This window comes from Electrophorus electricus, chromosome 14 (assembly GCF_013358815.1).
Source record: "Electrophorus electricus isolate fEleEle1 chromosome 14, fEleEle1.pri, whole genome shotgun sequence".
In the NCBI taxonomy this organism is placed as follows: domain Eukaryota; kingdom Metazoa; phylum Chordata; class Actinopteri; order Gymnotiformes; family Gymnotidae; genus Electrophorus; species Electrophorus electricus.
Window position 1 is genome coordinate 620,055 of NC_049548.1, and position 17,919 is coordinate 637,973.

General features: G+C 41.7%; 1 protein-coding gene across 1 annotated transcript; it reads left to right on the top strand.

Moving 5' to 3' along the window:
• The first annotated feature begins 299 nt into the window (after positions 1-299).
• Positions 300-1,881, top strand: dkk1b (dickkopf WNT signaling pathway inhibitor 1b). Its single transcript, XM_027009442.2, has 4 exons — positions 300-563; positions 692-833; positions 958-1,080; positions 1,198-1,881. Exons 1-4 carry the CDS (start codon positions 381-383, stop codon positions 1,446-1,448), a joined length of 699 nt encoding a protein of 232 aa, XP_026865243.2. The 5' UTR covers positions 300-380; the 3' UTR covers positions 1,449-1,881.
• The last annotated feature ends 16,038 nt before the right edge of the window (positions 1,882-17,919 follow it).

A 17,919-nucleotide genomic window follows, 5' to 3' on the forward strand; every position in this document is an offset into this window, starting at 1 on the left:
CCATAAGAATCCCGCCTGATTATGAAGCCAATACACATTCCCCTAATTACAGTTAAAGCAGGGATAACAGCTCACTTAATAGACTATTCGGGGTTGTGTTTGATGTCAGCTCATGATGTCTCGCTCACAATTGCACACAAACACTGCGTGAGGCTTAAGGGAGCAGCCCCTGCCCGCGCGCCGCTCCGGTGGCCGCGTCATGACGCACAGCTTTGAAACTTCATCCCTCCCTCTGTTGCTTCCCGCGAGGGGCGGGAATCCAAACCTCTGCAGTATAAATGAAGCTGCACGAGCTCAGGACTGCAGCAGCTCGCAGCTCGCCTCGGAACCCGGACCGCTGGCAGGAGTACCGGAATATCCACCCGTTGTAGTAGGTTACTATGATCCTTTTCCTGTTTGGCGCGTGCCTTGCTCTGGTCAGATGCACGGACCTCACCACAGCAGGCAGCGTTTTGCTAAACTCAAACGCCATTAAGCTCGGTCCAGCTGTGGCAGTCAGCGCGAGCCCAGTCCAAGTCCTCTTTGACAGCGGGAATCAGAACTTTGCCATTGATACGGTGCAGGTAAGTCTGATTCAAAGTTAAGTGTGTGTGTGTGTGTGTGTGTGTGTGTTTCATCGTTTTTCTTTTAATGGTCTATCTGTTAGAATATTGTGTGTTTATTTTGTTCTCAATCTGCGTGTATTATGTAGCCTTTCCTGTGCGTGGCCGACGAGGACTGCGGAGACGAGGAGTTCTGTTTCTTGTCCCGCGGCGCTTGTCTTCAGTGCAAGAAGCGCAGAAAGCGTTGCATCCGGGATGCTATGTGCTGCCCTGGCAACCACTGTAGCAATGGTGAGTGGCTTTTGGTGCATATCAAAAATAAACCGATATTTAAAATATCGGTTTCATGTATATAAGAATACGTTGAGCTGATCACGCAGCTACAGCGTTGCATTAAAAAATCCTCTTTGGACAGGAGTGTGCCAACCAGATGACTTTGTTCTACAAGCTGGAGCAGAAGGACACGCGCTTGTCAGCACTCCGCACAACAACACCACCACAGTGGTACCACAGCTAGAAGCAACTCAAAACATCAAAGGTAACTCATTAACCTACTCTTTATGAACACATATGAAATGACTAACTATTGTGCATGTTTCACTAAGTTCACAAATTTGTTCAACTTATTTAGTCTAACTTTGTGACACTTCTGCAGGTCTGGAGGGGGAGAACTGTCTGAGGTCATCGGACTGTTCCGAAGGCCTGTGTTGTGCCCGTCATTTTTGGTCAAAGATCTGCAAGCCTGTTCTGAAGGAGGGCCAGGTCTGCACCAAGCACAAGCGCAAAGGAACTCATGCCCTAGAGCTCTTCCAGCGCTGCGACTGCGGGGAAGGAATGTCCTGCAAGGTGCAAAGGGGAGACGACAGCAAGTCCTCTCGGAGTCTCCACACTTGCCAGAGACACTGAAGTACAGGTTGCTAGCAAGGATTGGTTTTTGTTGTTGTTTTGGTTTTGTTTTGTTTTGTTTTGTTTCTGAAAGCTCCTGGGGAGTGGGACCAATCTAAACAGAGAAAAAGGTGCAGTCGGTGGAAGATGGATTTTGGATGGGATACTCTGGTTTTTTTTTTTATTTGTTTCTATCTCTAATTCATGTCAACATTGCAGAGTAGATATAAATGTTTCTCTATGAAACTTGGCATTCAATGGTTGCAGTACATTACTGTATTGTAAATACTATAAGGAAGTTGGCACTTAGCTCTGTTTGGTTGTCAACACAAAGATATTGAGGATGCCTCTCACCTTTACCAGTTTAGCGTAAATGTATATACAGATATTCACAATCATATAGAGTCTGATATATGTCTATTTTTATTCTAAATAAAGAGATAATGATATTTGATGTATTGTTAAAAACACTTTCTAATAGTTTTTCTGAAATTGTTTATAAAAGGACATTTATTGCAATTACCATCTAAAACCTTTTTAGTAAACTTTATTATAATATAAGGGTAACTTATTATAATAAATTATTAATCAAATATATTGATACATTTTAAAGCAAGAGCTTAGGTGCTGCTGGTCAATCAAACTATAAAAAATGTAAAGTTGGAATTACTTTAGAAAACTGGCACATTTTGTATCTGGTAATGTTGCCTAAAACCACATAGTTTGTGCTAAGAAAAGAAATTGCAATATCTGTCCCATTTCTCCAGTATTCCCAACAACAGTGCTTCTTTAATAATGTCACCTAACACAATATGTTACAAAGAGGCAAACTGGCATCTAGTAGACAGACACCCTGTATAGTGCACTCTCCTTCTCTCTCTCTCTCTCTCTCTCTCTCTCTCTCTCTCTCTCTCTCTCTCTCTCTCTCTCTCTCTCTCTCTCTCTCTCTCTCTCTCCATCTGTCTGTTTTGCAAAGCCACTATACTGGAGAGGGCCTTCCTATGTGAGAGTTCTTGCATTGATTTAGATCCAGTGTTTCATCCTTTTCTAAAGCTATATGGTCCAGCATATGGAAAACAAAACTTTTCAAAGTTCAGGCATCCGGAAATCTTTTAAGGTGGCAACATATGACACTTGTGCAGAACATGAAATCCACTTTCACTAAGCTTTAAAGATGACTCTAGCAGTGCATGTCAGATCTGTTTTTATACAGTTTGGAGTACTTCCTGAAGCTCACGGGGTGGGGCTGGAGCTGTAGTAGTGGTGGTATGTTCAAAGAACCTGCCACTCAAAACACACGCTCCTCTGAGAACCTCCCATCCTTAAGCACAGTGTCCCTTCTGTGTTTCCTCCAGAGTAACTGGAAACTAAAGGCTTGACATCTTTACTCTGAGCTGTCAAATGAGACAAAGCATTGGGATAGGCATTTCAAAGCACAGGATATATATGTTGTGATTGTCCCATCCGTGTGCTAGGCCATTGCTGGAGAGGCCTACCCCAGCTTTTGTCCACACCATCAACAGCTTAGCGAGCAGAAACATCTGTGCATGGAGTCAGAGTCTTCACAATGGTGCAAAGGGAAACTCAAACCTCCGAGCTATGCATACTGTAAGGTGGCAAATTCTTAGACTCCTGATTCCACAGCAAGTCATGCCATTTGATCTGCTCTTGGCTTAAGGGAATAAGAGGCCATTAGAGGTTGTCTCCGGCATGCAGTCAGAATGAATCTGCAAACACAGAAGTGTTGAAGCGGTGAAGAGTTGATTTCCCTCTTTTTGTCTTGTTTTTGTGTGTGTGTGTGTTTGGTACAATAAAACAACATTTGAAGGGCCTGGAAGGGGCAGTGTGAACGTAAGCAGTCTGCCCCCAAAGCCTAGCTCACTTTGAAGTTGAGATCAGTCAACAGCTTTGTGGCACAATGCTATTTTGTGACAAATAGGTAAGTAAGTGAGGCATTCTGAGAGACTTACTTAGAAAGAGACTGAATGCATGAATGTGAGATATATATTTACCCTGTAAAGTGTGTGACATGTTTCTCCATGCAAAGACACCCAGTGGTCTGGCTGGCTAAATGTGACTGTGATAAATAATTCTGAGGTCTTCTGTGAAGGAGATTTTTGGCCATTTCACAGAGTTTGAAAGCAAGCCAGGTTTGAGGCTTTAAGGGATGAAAAGCTCTTTCTCAAACCTTTAACCCAATCCTCAGTGTCTCCTTTCTAATACTGGAGAAAATTCCAATGACACACATGTTCTCTGAGGCATCGTGTGACTGTATAAAGGCAGAGGATAAAAGATGAGGTGCACTTCCTCACTATCAGTCTGAAGGGCTCAGTCCACTTCTCCACCTGTTAGCCTTTCTTCTTATCGAAACCATTTCTCTTTCCAGATGTTTTTCCATTAGTTCTAACTTCCATTAGATAGGTTTCCATTTAAGAGATGACAAAGCTTCTAATTACCTAATTTCAATTAACCTTATTCAGATGGAAGACAGACATCTGCAGTTACAAAACTAAATAAGCATTCAGCTGGGGAGATGCCTTTTTTAGCGGTCTATAAATAGGCTGGCATAAACAGGGATGTCAGTGTAGGTGTCTTTAATTTGGAGACTGAATGTAATTGCTGGTGAGAGGTTAACTATCTCAAGAGCTTCTCTTAGATGTTGCCATCAAAGGGGTGAAAATATTGACACTATGATCAACACAGGAGATAGCCACAATTTCTTCTAATTAGAGTCCTCCCATGTAATCCCAGGCATTTACAAGCCTCGTACCTGAGTAGACAACAGATACCTTTCTTCACAGTACCGTAGAAAAACAGTAAAATAAAAACTTTAATAGGTATATCTTGCGTTCACACTTAATAAACGAATCCTAAACAGCTGGACTTATCATTTTTATTAAGGGATATTAATGATAACATTTATTATAAAATGTTCCTTGAGGCCATAAGTGTGTCCTTTTTTTTCACATGCAGGTATTTGGGTTTGTGAACGTCCTCCATTCATAGTGAATGAACATGCACTATTGCTCACGCTGCTTTGCTAACTGTCTGACGGCCATGCTGGGAAAATTACAGACAGGAAGAGGAGACAATAATGAGGGCAGGCATCACAGAGGTGAGTTGTGGAAGGCACAGCAGGTTGGGAGGGGGAGAACACAGGCTGAGAAGACTCAAAGAGCGATGTGGAGAAGTGTACAACATCTTTAGTGAAGCCCTGTTCACTCAGTCACAAACCATGACAGGAAACAGTGAGTTCCAAACGTCAAAGTAAGAAAAGCGGTTTAGCTCTGAAGACGGTGGCCCACCTCTGTCTCTTAGTCCAGCACACCCCCTCAGCCCATGACTCGACCATGTGCAGTAAAAGCAATGACCTGGAAACTGAAGCTAAGGTTTGGTGGAGGGATGTGCAATCATTTCTTCATTTTCATCACAATCACTTTCAGAAATTTTATTTAGTGTTCATGAAAATGTCTGAACATGGACACCAAAGTTACTGTGTACATTACCCTATATATTCACTCAAGTGTATCATATATGTGTCATTAGAGCATTGTTGTTACAGACTTGCTAGCTTAATTTATTACAATGTTAAAATATATTACGTTAAAATATATTAAGTAGTGAAATACAGTATGTTGTTCCAGTACATCAGACCATGAGCTCTTCAGGCTGTGACCACAAGATTATAGTCTACAGCACAGAAGAATGAAACTCCAACTAGCTGTTAGAATCCTTTTAGTGAATTAGAAACACTAGAATCAGATGAACAAGAGGACAGATCTTAAAAACAAACAAACAAAACTCCGAAGAGGTGTAAAAGCTAAAAATGCAATTACTGACAAAACACAATCAGTAACCACGCACACACAAGATTTGCTTCAGATGTTACAAATGATGTCACTTCTCCGTTTTGTCAAGTTAATGTCTTAATCCATTCAGACATCACTTTGACAGATAATCTCAGTGTTTACACTATAATCACACTGAACATGCCCTTCACATCATGGAAACTCTGAACGTGGTTGGGAAGCTCCATGTTCTTACAGATGCCTTACGATGTGATTTATGGAGAATCACATCACTGGACACAAATTCCACAGTTCTTGATGAACACCTTGATTTGGCTTTTACGACTTGTGGGAAGCTGGCTGTGATTTGTATCAACAACTTCTCATCAGTCTGGCTAGAGCTACTTCGACTAAGTCATCCAATACAGACTTGCAGAGATGGTGTGTCTGATTCTTCAAGGAAAGAAATCATTACACAATTTGGAAAATACATCTGCTGGTCTTGGGGCAAAGGGGCAAAAGAGGCATTAACCAAAACTACAGCCTTACAGCCGGTGTGTTAATGCCATTGTTAATGCCAAGGGTTATGCAAATCTCATGGTCATGAATCAAGAACATTCATTTTTACACACTTTAAATAACCAAAGCTCATATATCTTGCAGTCCAAACACATCATATTTATAATACTATTTGTTTGAGCAAGTTAAAACACACGCTAGCTTCCAAACTGACCACTAACCTCATGTTTTAGCTCCATGAAACTCAATTGTTTCCATGTTCCTTGGGTCCAGAGAAAAAACAGACACATCCACAGGCTTTTCTACAAATACAATATTTTTTATTAATGATGCGACTGCCAGCAGTTTACTGTTGGAGTGTCCTTGCGTGGGCATTTGGCAGATTATGTACACACAGGACACATGCGTACAGCAGACAACACCTGGTTTATAGGCTATATATAATATAACAGCACACAGTCATAGTATTGCTACATATCAGATTCATTCTATACATAACTGTTCTTCACTGAGTATTACTGAAGCAGGTTAATATTGCTTGCAAAATATTTGAACAGCACTGTTGAGAAAAAATGTCTAAAATTCACTTACATGTACATTTATTAACACAGCCACTAAAATAACTGGCACAAAGGGATCAGTTATCATCCCCCATTCCTCCTGATACATCACTGTGGGAGTTTGTCTACTGTATTAGTTGTAAGAAATGTAACAAGGTTAATACTGGAGAAACCAACAGAAGTCGTACAGATCAGCGTGTTGAACACCTTCAGACCTTCAAGGACCTTTGTTGTTTCCAGTGGCAGGGCATTTAATACTAATGGATTCATGTATACCCAATGACATATCTAGATACACTGCCAGGTGTTGCTATGGCAGTAATGAAACAAGGAACCTCAAAGCGCTACACTCTTGGAACTTCAGACCCCATGGAATGAACATTATGATTTAAACATCTATTATTTCATATATAAACTGGCTCCTCCTACTACTAATTCAGAAGCTCTTTGCAGGATCTCTGTTCAAAATGTCCTGTTTCTCTAGAAACTTTGTGAACTTTACTACAGTTTTTACTACAGTTTGGAATATATATATATATAAATGATATCTATTCAAATATTGCCATTTAATAAGCATTGATCTGCATCATGCTAGCAGGCCATGCTTTCTTTCACGCTGATGTTTCCAGTGGTGGACGGCGGTGTGTCAGGTCCAAGGAAAACATTGCTGCGGCTCTGCGGGAATGTGGGGTCATGTCATGTGACGACCACCGGCAGTCCTTCTTTCGTCACCATGGCGCTGTGTTTAATCATCTGGGTTTCCGATCTGTCAGAGTACTTCCTCTCTACCTCTCTCTGCCCCCCCCCCCCACACACACACGTATACATGCATACATGCAGATACACTCAATAAAATGATTACAGTGTTTTCATAGGCGAGGAGAGGTTCTCCATACATAGTCTACTGAATACAGAAATTTTAAAAAATTCTAATTACATGCTGTTATTGATCTTTATCTGCCAACTGCTGATCCACAATGTAATGTGCTTGATTTTTCCTGAAATTGGACTTGACCTTTGTCAAAATGAGAAGCTGCATTCTGTATGCTCTCTCTCTCTCTCTCTCTCTCTCTCTCTCTCCTTTGAGCTCTGTGGGTCAGGGAGAGTTGAAAGCAGATAACACCCTGACTCTGCACACAGCCTCAGACCATCCACCAGGCCCCACTCTCATTTCCCTGTGAAAAGGGACAATTTCATTCCACCAGACTACTCCATCCACCCATGCCTGTTCTAAAAAGCAATTATGTCACATTCGTTTTCTCCCTGTGAGAGAAGCCCAAAGCATTTTATCCTACCCAATTGTTTCCTTTGTGTCTAGTACACTCTGCAGGGCCTTAATAATGCCCTGGTCGCTTGGCTTTGATAGTGGCTCTTCCTTCTCCAAGACCCATAACACCCCCATTTGTTCTCCACAAAAGCCCGACTTAGCCGTCACAAAGAAGCGTTTGCGCAGAACCTCATTTGCCTAAGTAATTGCATCCCCAGAAAAGACCCAGGACCCTTTGATCTTAGTCAGGTGTAAATGTGCTGGACCAGTGGACCCACAGGTCACCGTGGACGGGTGTGAGGCACTGGGCAGAAGACAATAGCAGCCCTGATTCTAGCCATTACCCATACATTATTATCAGTGTGTTTGCTCATTTGCACAAGTGTTTAGGGGCAAAGAATATGTGTCATTTGGGAGGGGTTGACAGGGGGTGGGGGGAGGGCTCAGGACAGATGCCCTCAAATCCTTGGGGTTTATCTCCAGTTGAACACAAGGCTAGTGGCCAGCCTCGGGCGAGCCACTTCAAAAAGAGAAGCCTTGCTTTCACAAGGCTTGCCGCTATCTAAAAACAAACAACATTTAGCACATCGGTGCCTGTTGGTAACGACAAACAAGCCCCTCAGACAGTTGTGAAAGGGTCACCATGTTGGCATGGGTTATTCAGCGACCTCGTCGCTCTTTTGCCCAACAAATCTGCTCTCTGTCTCATGCGAGGTGCTTTGATTCTCCCTCTGGCTTATTTCCAAGGTTTCAGTCATTCTAAATATGCGTAGAGTGGCTCAGCAGTAGAGGAGAGGAGAGGAGAGGAGAGGAGAGGGGAGGAGAGGAGAGGAGAGGAGAGGAGAGGGGAGGAGAGGAGAGGAGAGGAGAGGAGAGGAGAGGAGAGGGGAGGAGAGGAGAGGAGAGGGGAGGAGAGGAGAGGAGAGGAGAGGAGAGGAGAGGGGAGGAGAGGGTGTTTTTAACTGCTCTTGAAACAAATACCATAAATAAGCTAATGAGGAAGAGGGAGTGGTGGGTGTACGTTACAGCACTTCAAAGAGCCCCCCAGAGCCCCCCCCAGAGAGTCTGAACCCTCTGCTCATGTTTAAGCTGCTCACTCATGTGTGGAGAGAGAGAGAGAGAGACACAAACAAACTATAAAAGTTATCTATTTATTATCCATCCTTGATTTATTGATTTATTTTCCTTTCTTTTCACTTCCTCCCTTTATTAGTATTTCAGACCAATCACAGCTTCTCTAACTCTTAATTTCCATAATCGCAAAAGTTGTAATGTTGTGTCATGTTCGTGTTATAATACTGCATTGGCAATATTGTAATTTCATATGGTCATGCCAATGAAGCTACTGAACTGAACTCAGCTGAGACAAAAGAGAGAAGGAGATAGAGAGAAGGTGAGAGAGAGAGAGAGAGAGAGAGAGAGAGAGAGAGAGAGAGAGAGAGAGAGAGACAGACTCCAGGCTACACCATTCAAGGTTACCTGAGCACAGTTTAGTGGCTTCCTCTGAAGACAACGAGAGGGTCAAAACAAACGTGGAGACTGACAGGCAGAAGCTTTAAAGGTCCACATCAGCCCAGAGACCATATCAACGAACCTGCTGCTCCACAGCCATAAGAAAGTCACATGCTTACACAGAGGAATAGATGAGAACATAAAAACCACTGGGTGCTCTAAAATCAAAGGCAATGAAATAACAATGCTCTTTGATTGCTTATAAAATGTTACTTTAATTCATTTATATTGACTAATACACACAGTGAATACACACTTTTGAGGAATCTGATGTAATGTATAGATTTATGTATTTCCATACTATGTGCTGGAGTAGTTTTGGTCATGTCAACATCAGTTAGATGCTTAGTAGCACATGCCGTCAACGGCCAATAAAGTGAGATCCATTCAATTGTTTTGATCCCCAAGTCCTTTGAAATAACAGCTGGTCTCTCTAACAACTATGTCATCGGTCACATTTGTTTCTGGTGCCAGACATTCTTTTGCTCTTACTATCATACCTTATCAGACTGAGTGTTTGTTCATTAAACATGTTTTATTTCACGTGTCTAAAATGTGACACACAGGAGATACAGAGAGAAGAGACTGATGTGGAAAAGTGTTCATTTTTCTGTTTTGTGTTTGATCTACAAGTGAAAAGAGCTGATGGTAAAACAATACGTTTATTCAGGTAACTGGTGTTATTGATTCTTTTTGGTGTTATTGTTTCTTTCCTTTTAAGATTGCGTTTCATGTTTTCAGTTTGGAAACCCAGTTCCAGTTAAATTCAACTTAAATCTGTGTTGTGTTTCTGCATTTATATTTTCATTAGTTAGTTACTACCTTATTAATTAATATGTCTCCTTAGTCATAATGTGTTATATTTTAAAAGTACTCTTTCATTTCCTCTCATTAATTATGTGTTATATTAAAGGAACTTTCATTTCCAGTTCTGTCTCATCCCAGTTGGAAACTTTGATAAAAAAAAAAAGAATGGCATCATTTCAGCTGTGTTCTTTTGCTCATAGATTAGTGTAGTCAACAGGATGTGACATTTGATCTGACCTGCATTACACTGGGTTGCAGTTGCAAATCTACAAACTCACCAGTTAAGTATTTAATGACTAAAAATGAAATATGTAGAAAAACATACAGTGAGAACCCATGGAGGTAACAACAGAGCTACAGCTTTAAGGACGTTATTACATGAACAACCAACTCAGCAATTCATTTTAATGGCAAATTCAATTACACCAAATTGACAAATATGACAGACAGACCGCAAGAACCCTTTCTGCTGAGTGATAGTTTTCATTACTGAGATGCAGAAATTTCTATTTCTGGTGAAAGCAAATGACAGTCATTATGGATGCAAGCAATTACACATATGCCACCCTTACAGGTCACTTTGCCAATATACAGCCTTTAAACTTGTTTATAGCAGTTTTTTGGGTGGCATGGTGGTTTGCCATGGTTAAAATCACATTAGATACTTTAATAGAAAGCAGTCAAACCATACATTTTATTTGAAATAGGCATTAACCCAAAATTTAATTGTGCCTTTCATAAATGGAAGAATTAATTGCACCTTATGGAAGAATGAATTGTGTGTGTGTGTGTGTGTGTGTGTGTGTGTGTGTGTGTGTGTGTGTGTGTGTGTGTGTGTGTGTGTGTGTGTGTGTGTGTGTGTGTGTGAGTATGTAGTCAAAATCAAATTTGGATTGAAGTGCATGAGGTTTCCAGTTTGCTTTATTCAAGAAAACAATAATTAAAGGAAAACACTACTAGTACTAGTTACACTACTAGTTACACTCTACTGTTCAGTCCACTATCAAACATGCTGTATTGGCAAGACACATCCCTGACACCCATTTCAACCAAACGTTCAGTCCTTTATTACGTATGATAAAGACAGACTTGTTTCAGAACAGCTGAAAGAACACAAACAATTACCAACCAACTCCCTGAGACAGACCCTACTACAGATGTTCTCTTAAGACTGTCAGAACTTGTGTTAACCTTTGACTACAAATACTATGCACAAATACGGAGTTTTTTTGGTACTGTTACATGCACATGTGAGGAGGTAAACTATTTCTTTCTTCCAACTTCCAACTCCATGTTCCACCATCTGTGGGATACATATGGAATATCACACATCCTGGCATGAGGAGAACTTTGTAGATGTTTCAGTTAAGTCTAAAAATCCTGGTGTATATACCACCATCTATAATAAACCTAAGAACAAACATTTTTATTTACAGTACAGCTCTCCACATTTTAAGGCCTGTACACTCTCCCTTATAGCTACAAGACTTAAGCACATTTGCTGTGAGAATGAAATGTTGCTTCGGAAAAGTATGGAAATGTGTGAATATTTTCACAACTGTGGGCTTGCTAAGAATGTCACAGATGATAAGTTTTACCTGTTCAGACAATAGACAAACTGGCCTATACATCTACAGTTAAGACAACAAGAATCAGCAAGTTCTCACTTATCATCCTACAAATAAAACAGTGACTAACATTTAAATTCTTCAGGATCACCTTTTATCACTTTTTAAGGATACTCCACTAATCTCTACAGATGAGACGAAAACATCATAGACGTGCTCATCAAGAGTGAGATAAATGACCATTCATATAATAACTGTGGTACTGTAGCCTGCAACAACTCTAGATGTGATACATGTACATTTAATAACGCAGTCACTAAAATAACTGGCACTAAAGGATCAGTTATCATCATTCTTCTTCATGCATCACTGTGGGAGTTTGTCTACTGTATTACTTGTAGGAGATGTAATGAGCTTTACATTGGAGAAACCGAGAGAAGACTTGATGATTGGTTTGACATATCTGTTTGCAGTGCCAGGTGTTGCAGCAGTGAAATTAGGAAACTCAAAGAAAATGAACTAATCTACACTCTTGGAACTTCAGAGCCCCATAAACTAAACTAAAAACTTTCCTCTTAAAATATCCTTGAGAAGCACTTTGCTTGCACAGCTGATGAAGGACCTCTTACTGAAACTCTGAAACTCTGTGTACTTCACTACAATGTTGAATATCTCTGCATGTCTACTACAGTACACTGCAGTTACTCATCTGGAATCTTCTTCTTTTATATATATATATAATTCTGTTAACAGATAAACACCATATCCAATTTAACTCATAAAGAACACACACACACACACACACACACACACACACACACACACACACACACGTACGTACTCTTATGTTAGCCAATAGTTTTCTAATAGTATTAATCGTATTAGTATTCATTGACTTGGTCCGCTGTTTTTGGTGTTTTACTCTGCTTGTTAAACTATTCGACCATGCCGCGAGCAGGCTATAGCTAACTAGCCTGTTTCCCTCCTCCTCATCAAGGCGTATCAGAAGTGAACCGAAGCTCTTGTCAGCCTACGAGGTCTGCAGTCAAGTACTGCGCAGGAGTGCAACGGGGCTCCCACTCTCCAAACGGCCTCATGAAGGCGCACGCCCCTACTCCGCAGAGGAACTAAACGCACGTTACGCGCTCGGGGTATTCCAGGTATGTGCAGTCTGTAGCTCGAGGCGCGCTGCTACACATCATCTTCTGCATATTAGGAGACGAGCAGCTGCGCGTGACGACGACGTGTCGGAGTCTGTACGGGGGACGGCGAGCCATCGCGAGTGCTGCGGAGCCTTGCTTATCAGCCAGGAACAGCCCTCTCGAGGCACCCTAATCTCCTCTCGAGGCACCCTAATCTCCACTCCAAGCACAGGTGTTTCCCATCCAAACAAGCTTGTTTACAAAGAGCGGACTGTAAAGGAGGATCTTCGCGGAGACAAGAGAAGGCCAATGACGAGCAATGTGGATTCCAGACGCAGTTTGTGACTCGACAAGCATCTTGTGGAACATGCGGTCAACTGCAAGACGCAATTCCTTCATAATCGACTTACTTGGGTGAATCGACCCCCCCAAAAAAAATGTTCTAGTAATGGACCCCCCGTATATTCTAGTTTTTCACAAGAAAAACTAGAATATACGATGTATATCCAATATATACAATATTCTCTCAAGATTTGGGTTAGAGTTAGAGAAAATAGACTACACTTGCATATTGGTATATTTTAATTTTTAATATATTGTAGTTATGCATCGGCTAGTCATATTTGTAATTTAAACCCTGTACTAACCTTCAGTAGCATGTCTGTGTTCTATGCATATAGTAGCGTAACTTTGTGCCGTCATTACACTGCATATAACATCCGTGATGTGAATTCACAAGAGCAGATGAGGGAGATGTTGATTTAAGTCTCTGGGGCGTGTAGCTGAAGTCTGTCATAAGAACAATCTCTCTTTTATCTTCCAGAGATGTTTGTATTCTCACTACCCAAACAAACATTAATTTATTAGAAATAATATGCAGGTCATTCAGCGATGAGAGCTCAGTCACGATGTGTAATTTATGTTTGTCATAATTTGGGAGTCAAACCCTGGTTAATTAGATTATAATTCAATCCCTTTAAGAGGATGCACTGTTAAACACATCATTTTGAAAAGTGTACTTAGGCTAAAGCACATAACAGCAGTGCTGGTACAGTCACTGCTGATAGCAGGACCTCTGACATTATTCAGGAATAAGTGCAGAACTTTGGCAGTTTTACCAGCTTCTTAAGCTCCCCATGCAGATGTCACTGGTTGTAATTAGCAGAATTTATGAAAAGCCTTTAAAGTTTCCATCAGTAGCTCAGTGCACATTACCCACTCTCTCCAGTCGCTATGGTAACCCTACAGCTCACATCATCACTACATCAGCTCTCTGACCCATGGGCCACCAAGCTGGGGCACTCATGCTGTTTAAGGGCCAATTAAGGGCAATCAGGAACGTCACGGTGTTGCTTGGGGGTGGCAGAATACGACTGGTAAAACCGCAGTGAGGAGAGACCGATTAGCCCAAATGCCGACTTCTTTGCCTGCTTCCAGCCAAGTTCAGGCACGGAGGCATGTGTACAACGGCAGGGCTGGGCTGTTACGGGCTGTGGGAGACACAGTACTCGCCTGGGCTCCAAGCCTGTGTGCCAACAAGGAATGCTCCTGTGGTTTCTTTGTCCCCTGGAGGACGTCCATGGACAAGGAGCTTTTCTTCAGAACGTTGAAAAACAGTGGAACAAAGCCATTTTACTCAGTCACTATAAGTGAGCCTTTTTAGACAGGCTTTGATCTGTAAAAAGCCCACAACACACAAAAAATGACGCATCAACAGTGTTTATACACTAAGTGATGGCTTTATTAAGTACAGTCCTGGCCAATCGTTTTGAGACTGATACAAATTTTGGTTTTCACAAAGTTTACTGCCTCAGATGTTTATATGCTATAGTGAAGTACAATTATAAGCATTTCATAAGTTTTTAAAAATGTTTTATTGACAAATACATCCAGTTTAAGCAAAGAATTAATATTTACAGTGTCGACCCTTCTTTTTAAGACTTCTGCAATTCGCCTTGGCATGCTGGATATCAGCTTCTTGTTCACCTAGCCACTTGGTTATCACTTTTGCCTTTGGTTTGCTCAAAATTTTGGGTTTGCTCCTCCAAGAGCAACTTCTCCCAACGATCCAGGAGCAATTTGATGATAAAGAATGTTTTTTTCAGCATGACGGAGCGCCATGTCACAAGGCATAAGTGATAACCAAGTGGCTCGGTGAACAAAACATTGAAATTTTGGGTCCATGGCTCCCAGATCTCAATCCCATTGAGAACCTGTGGTTAATCCTCAAAAAGAGGGTGGACAAACAAAAACACAGAAACTGTGATCAACTCTAAACACTAATGAGGCATGAATGGGTTGCCATCTGTCAAGATTTTGCCCAGAAGCTGATATCCAGCATGCCAAAGCATGCCAAACACATATCATCTGTCAAAATCATAGTCATATCTTTGATGGATTACAACTGACTAAAATGTAGGCCTATGATGGGCAGCCTTTTTGATACAGCTATAGTGAAGGAGAACATAAGTAATCAGTCAGTTTATTGAATTGGTCTGTTTATGGGTGAATTTAAATGTCACTACTTGGTATTGCAGCAACTTCATATCATCTTATTATAACTCTTTGACTCTGTTAGGCTGTTTTCTATGGTTAATATGGCCATACTGACTCCTCTCACCTACTGTCATCTACTCATTTACTGGAACATCTCCAATAAGACAAATGTGTGCTTTAGCAACAATTCAATAAAACTGCTCAATGTAATGTGAGATACATTACAGCTGGATTCATTAAGTTCACGATTTCAAAATCCCCTACACTAAGACCTATGAATCATTCGTAGTTTTCTACACACAACAGACATGCAAATTTCCAATTTTTGCAGTCAGTACTTTGTACTTTGTTTTTTGTATTTTTCTTGCATTCATAAAATAGTAATTTTCTTTGATGGCTGAGCTGAGCCATTTGCTGGAAGGAGCTGGGAAAGTCATGGAGGATTTGAGCAGGACAATTATCTGAAAACGCGCCTACAACCCAGACTTTCATCTCCCTTCCACTTGCTAGCCAAAAGCTACAAACTTAAAACTTTTAATGGCCATTAAATTAAAAAGTAAAACATGTAAAAAGACACTCAAGCCTCACAAATACTGAAAATGGACAGACATTTTGCAGGCACTGTAAATAGCAACCGGGCAGGAAATGGCATACATTAGTCACATCAGGCTTATGTTCCAACATTCAGAACACGATGGGACAGTTGTGGTACAGGTGATCACCCCACAGCACCCTGCAGCCTGGATACCCCATTACATGCCACATGGCAGTTGAAGAGACGACTGTGTTTAGTCACTGAAAGAAATGTTCTGTTGTTGTTGCTGTGACAGATAACAGAGAAAGCATGTTTGATAGCCCAGACAATCTGTAATAGTTAAAAGACAGTGCCAGGATGAAAATGGCTGTTTCTAGAGTAAGGTTCCTGACACACTGAGAGCAGCATTAATGCTAATTGATATGAGATAGAAGCTTAAGGGAGAAGGCCCCGTTTATGCGCCTCTGCTGCCTTACGTCCACAACGGGGTCTTCAGCTAATTCGGCCTTTCGTGACCAACGATACAAGCACAGAGACTAACGGGGAGATTAAGGGGGTTAAGGGGCGGTTAGGCTGTGAGGACCAGGCATTAATGAAATGTCATGGGAATTTAGCGGTGACATAAAGTCCACTGTTTTAAAGGCGTGTCACTTTAATGCCTCCTGCATCTCTGTTCTTCTTTTTCGGGTTCCACTCTATATTTACACTTGGGTGATTGCTTATGACTCAAACTGCTAATACAGAGCAGACGTTCGTCAGATCTCGTCACAGCGTCAAAAAGTAGAGATGAGTAGAGATGAGTAGAGCATGAGTAGAGATGAGTAGAGCATGAGTAGAAATGAGTAAAGCATGAGTAGAGATGAGTAAAGCATGAGTAGAGATGAGTAGAGATGAGTATGAGTAGAGATGAGTAGAGATTTTCCCAGACTAGACTGCGAGTCCAGAGTGCATGCTGAGGAAAATCTGGATCGTATGCTGCTCCATGGCTCGCGCGTTGCAGTGGCACATCAGGTAGACATGATTCCAAAGGAGAATAATATGTTCGCAGTAAGGATATCAGGGCTTGTCTAAAAACGTATCCAGTATTTACCATGTACTATTGTGGTAAAAAATATTCATGAACCACAATAGTCTTTGCATGATAAAAATACAGTTACTAAAATCAGATGAGATAAAAATTCTACACAGTCTGTTGATACACAGTGATTCATTTTTTGTATATCATAACTGTAATTCATAAACACGACACCCACATTGAAATCCAAATAACACAACAAATGTCTGTTCATGCTCCAGAAACAAGATTTGGTATAGACTGGAGTCAGTGGTCCAGGGCCAGTGAGTGGTGTGACTGTGCTGGCAGTCAAGCTGGAGTCAGACTATGCTGGTGGCAGGCCTGCTGGCACCAGAGTGGATTCGGCCCGCTGCCAGGACCTGGGCACGGCTGTCATTAGGAGCGCTGACTCCTAAACAGTGCAATTAATCACGGCTGGGGCTTCGCCACACACCTTCCCCTACCCTCACTCTCTCTCTCTCTCTCTCTCTCTCTCTCTCTCTCTTTCCCTCCCTCTCTCCCTCTCTCTTTCCCTCCCTCTCTCCCTTTCTCTCTCTCTCCCTCCCTCTCTGTCTCTATGTCGCCCAGGGTCAGCCAGGCTCCCTGAGCCCTAGTACACTTCTGACTGCTGGCTTGTAATTTACCCTCTCTTCCCTCAAAACCCATCTCCCCGTGGAGAACGTACAAACAAGTGCCATTCTAGGAATTCCACGTAAATATTTGGGATACCTTCGAACGGATGGTGAGGACTGTTTCCGTGTTTTGTCATGGACTTCTCTATTTTGTTATGTCATGCTGGTCAAAGAAATCCTTCTTATAATCGATAGTAATCATTAAAATCTCAAACACGCAGAGGTGATTAATGGTGTCTAGGCCCAGAGGCGCTAAAGACATGTCCAAAACAAAAAAGATTGTGCAACAGCTCATAGAGTGACAGTGTGCAGTCGGAATTCTTTCCCGTAAGAGCAGTGGCTGCTCCCTGTGTGTGTGTGTGTGTGTGTGTGTGTGTGTGTGTGTGTGTGTGTAAGGAGGGTAATAACAAGGTTCCACGCTGCAGATGTACAAGCTGCTCTCTGGAGTGTCTTATCAGTGGCGTCTCCACTCTCCAGGCCCTCCATGGAGTGTCTCTTATTATAAGGCCTGCGGTGCATCCAAGAACTGCTATGGAAGTGCATCTGATTACACAACAGTAACAACAACGATGATGAAGACGACGATGATGAGAAGATGGTCTGGGATACGGT